At 49.5% G+C, this 2,400-nt stretch overlaps 1 protein-coding gene across 1 annotated transcript; it reads right to left on the reverse strand.

The window, feature by feature from the left end:
* Positions 1-367: 367 nt before the first annotated feature.
* On the reverse strand, positions 368-703 carry LOC147460306 (uncharacterized). Its single transcript, XM_086509998.1, has one exon. The coding sequence runs from the start codon at positions 701-703 to the stop codon at positions 368-370; it is 336 nt and encodes a 111-aa protein (XP_086366124.1).
* Between the last annotated feature and the right edge of the window lie 1,697 nt (positions 704-2,400).

Consider the following 2,400-nt stretch of genomic DNA (forward strand, 5'->3'; position numbering starts at 1 on the left):
GCCTAACCAGACATTTGCCATCTTTGGATGCTGCCATTGCCCCATGCATGCATCTATGCATGGCAATATCCTTGACGTTCCATCTTTGCATGCAACGTCTCAGTATGTGAACTCCCCGCAATACCAACAGTCCGCTCGAAGAGCCTATGACGCCTCCCAGCCCCGTTCCTCGAGCCTGCGAGTCCTCGGATGTTTGCCTCTTGATTGTATTCGACAGCTCCTCGGTCCCGAATCTCCGAGTTGGGGAAAACAAGAGGTCAATCTCGGAGGGTGTGTGCCCGGGGGGGGCATGCCCCCCTTCATTGTTTTAGTTTTCAAAGGGCCGCCGCATGTGAAAGAACAAGGGGAAAAAAAAAGAGCTAAAAACCTACGCTGCCATGGCGGCTCTGCGCGACAGCGAAACCCGCTCACCATAGGAGCTCGGCATCGAAGTGGGGCTCGGCCCTGTGTCGAAAAGTGCCCATCTCCGCCATGCACTCCCATCCCGGCCATCTGCGGGCTGTTTGGTGGAGGTGGAGCTTTGCTCCCTCCCCCCTCCAAGCGGTCCTTCCCACGATGCTTGGGTCTCGGCCCAGCCTTCCCCGCCTGTCAAGAGGCCGATTCCACTGCTTGCTTGTCGGACCTTGCCAACAAGGAGTCGGGTCATGCCTTCCTCGCCTGTGAAGCCGTCCTTCCCACGGCCTGAGCGCCCTTGAGAGACCATGCTGAAGTCGATTGAGAGAGAGAGAGAGGTTGCCTCCTGCTTCGATTGAGAGAGAGAGAGAGACAAAGAGAGAGAGAGAGAGAGACATTGCATGCTCCATGAAACCTTCCCCCCTTCTCCATGTCTCCTTCTCACCTAGCTCTGATACCAATATAAGGACATGGTGACTGACATGCTAATCTCCACCCAGCCATGCCCTATATAGACCTCTGGCCTTCTAAATATAGGGACCCCTTTGACTGCATGTCCATCCTGGCCCTTGGCCTGGACCCGTGCCCTGACAGAAAAGAGTAAGAGTGATCGCCAATGAGAGGCGCACTCTAACTGGAACATTCAAGGGATTAGTTGGCTAAGCATGGGCGCCCAAGTGTGAATGGGGCGAGCTCATATAAAAGTCAACTAAACCTAAAATTCACTCATTCTCTCATTTGTGCAATAGAAGAGTGCTCTTGCTCCATCTCCATCTTCTTCTTCTTCATCTCCTTGTGTGTGTGTGTGTGTGTGTGTGTGTGTGTGTGTGTGTGTGTGTATGCGTGAGAGAGAGAGTGTGCGATCGAGCATTGCGACGACGGCACGGCGGCGGCAAAGCGGTTGAGCGTGGCGAAGCGGCGGCTCCTTCTTCTTCGCGGCGAGGAATCCTCCACGAAGCAAGCGTAGAGCGGTGAGTGACACACCATCGCCTTCTTTGAGCTTACTAGTTTAGGCTTGTTGTGTGCTTGGAGCCATTTGTGGCTCGCACACGGTGTATCGGCAAGTTCCTTGCATTGACACGCGTGACATACGCGCACATTTTTGGCGCCGCTGCCTGGGATTGCCATACACTAAGCTTGAATGGCACTCTGTGCTTCTTTTGTGGTGCAATTTCTATTGTAGGAAAGGTAAGGAAGGAGGGTGTGTGTGTTGAGAAGAGGGATTTGGTGTTATACTGTGTATTTTTTTTGTTAATGGAGTTTTCAAAGGTACTGTGTTTATTCTCTGTGTATTAAGGTTGTTAGTTTTCTTTGTTAATGGAGTTTTTAAAGGTACTGTGTTTATTCTCTGTGTATTAAGGTTGTTAGTGTTCTGTGTATAGTAAGTAAGAAGTAGATCTAAGAGAGCTAATAGAGTGTGTTAGTGTGTAACAGTAGGTGTATTAGTTAGAAGTAGGTAGATAGAGTGTGTGTGTGCTCTCGCGCAGGCCGTGGCGACCTTATCCTTAAAAATAAAATAAAATAATAAAATTTAAAAGGTAGGACCGAGATCGGGAATATCTCCCACACCCAAGCCCAAGCTCACGCTCAGGCCTAGGCCTCAGTCGCCTTTTAAAAAAACGAATTTTAGCTTCACACGTAGCTAAAAATTGATTTTTTGAGGACCAACGGAACGTCAGATGCCCGAAAATTGTGCTGTAAAGCACACAGTGACCCTCTAAGTGATACGCTCATTTCGAGCTATCACAAACTTCAATAAAAAAATCATACATTAAAAAAAATTAAAAAAGTAAAAAACAAGAGTGAAAACGGACGCTTAAAGAAGGTAAGCGGTTAACCTTCGAGGTTATTCGCCGATGCTTGAAGGGTGCCAAAGGCACATGCATTTGCGCTCTGGTCGTGTGCTAGAGACGGAGCAACTAGAGAGAATTTCGACTTACGCGAGTTCTCAATATCCACCTCCTTTAGGTTCCGGGCCCTCGGCGGGGACCCAAGGCAGTACAAACC

The sequence above is a fragment of the Adiantum capillus-veneris genome, chromosome 4 (genome assembly GCF_014529385.1).
Source record: "Adiantum capillus-veneris isolate H3 chromosome 4, ASM1452938v2, whole genome shotgun sequence".
In the NCBI taxonomy this organism is placed as follows: domain Eukaryota; kingdom Viridiplantae; phylum Streptophyta; class Polypodiopsida; order Polypodiales; family Pteridaceae; genus Adiantum; species Adiantum capillus-veneris.

Coding starts and splice junctions, on each gene's coding strand:
- LOC147460306 (XM_086509998.1), bottom strand. CDS start 703: ATGGTCTCTCAAGGGCGCTCAGGCCGTGGGAAGGACGGCTTCACAGGC.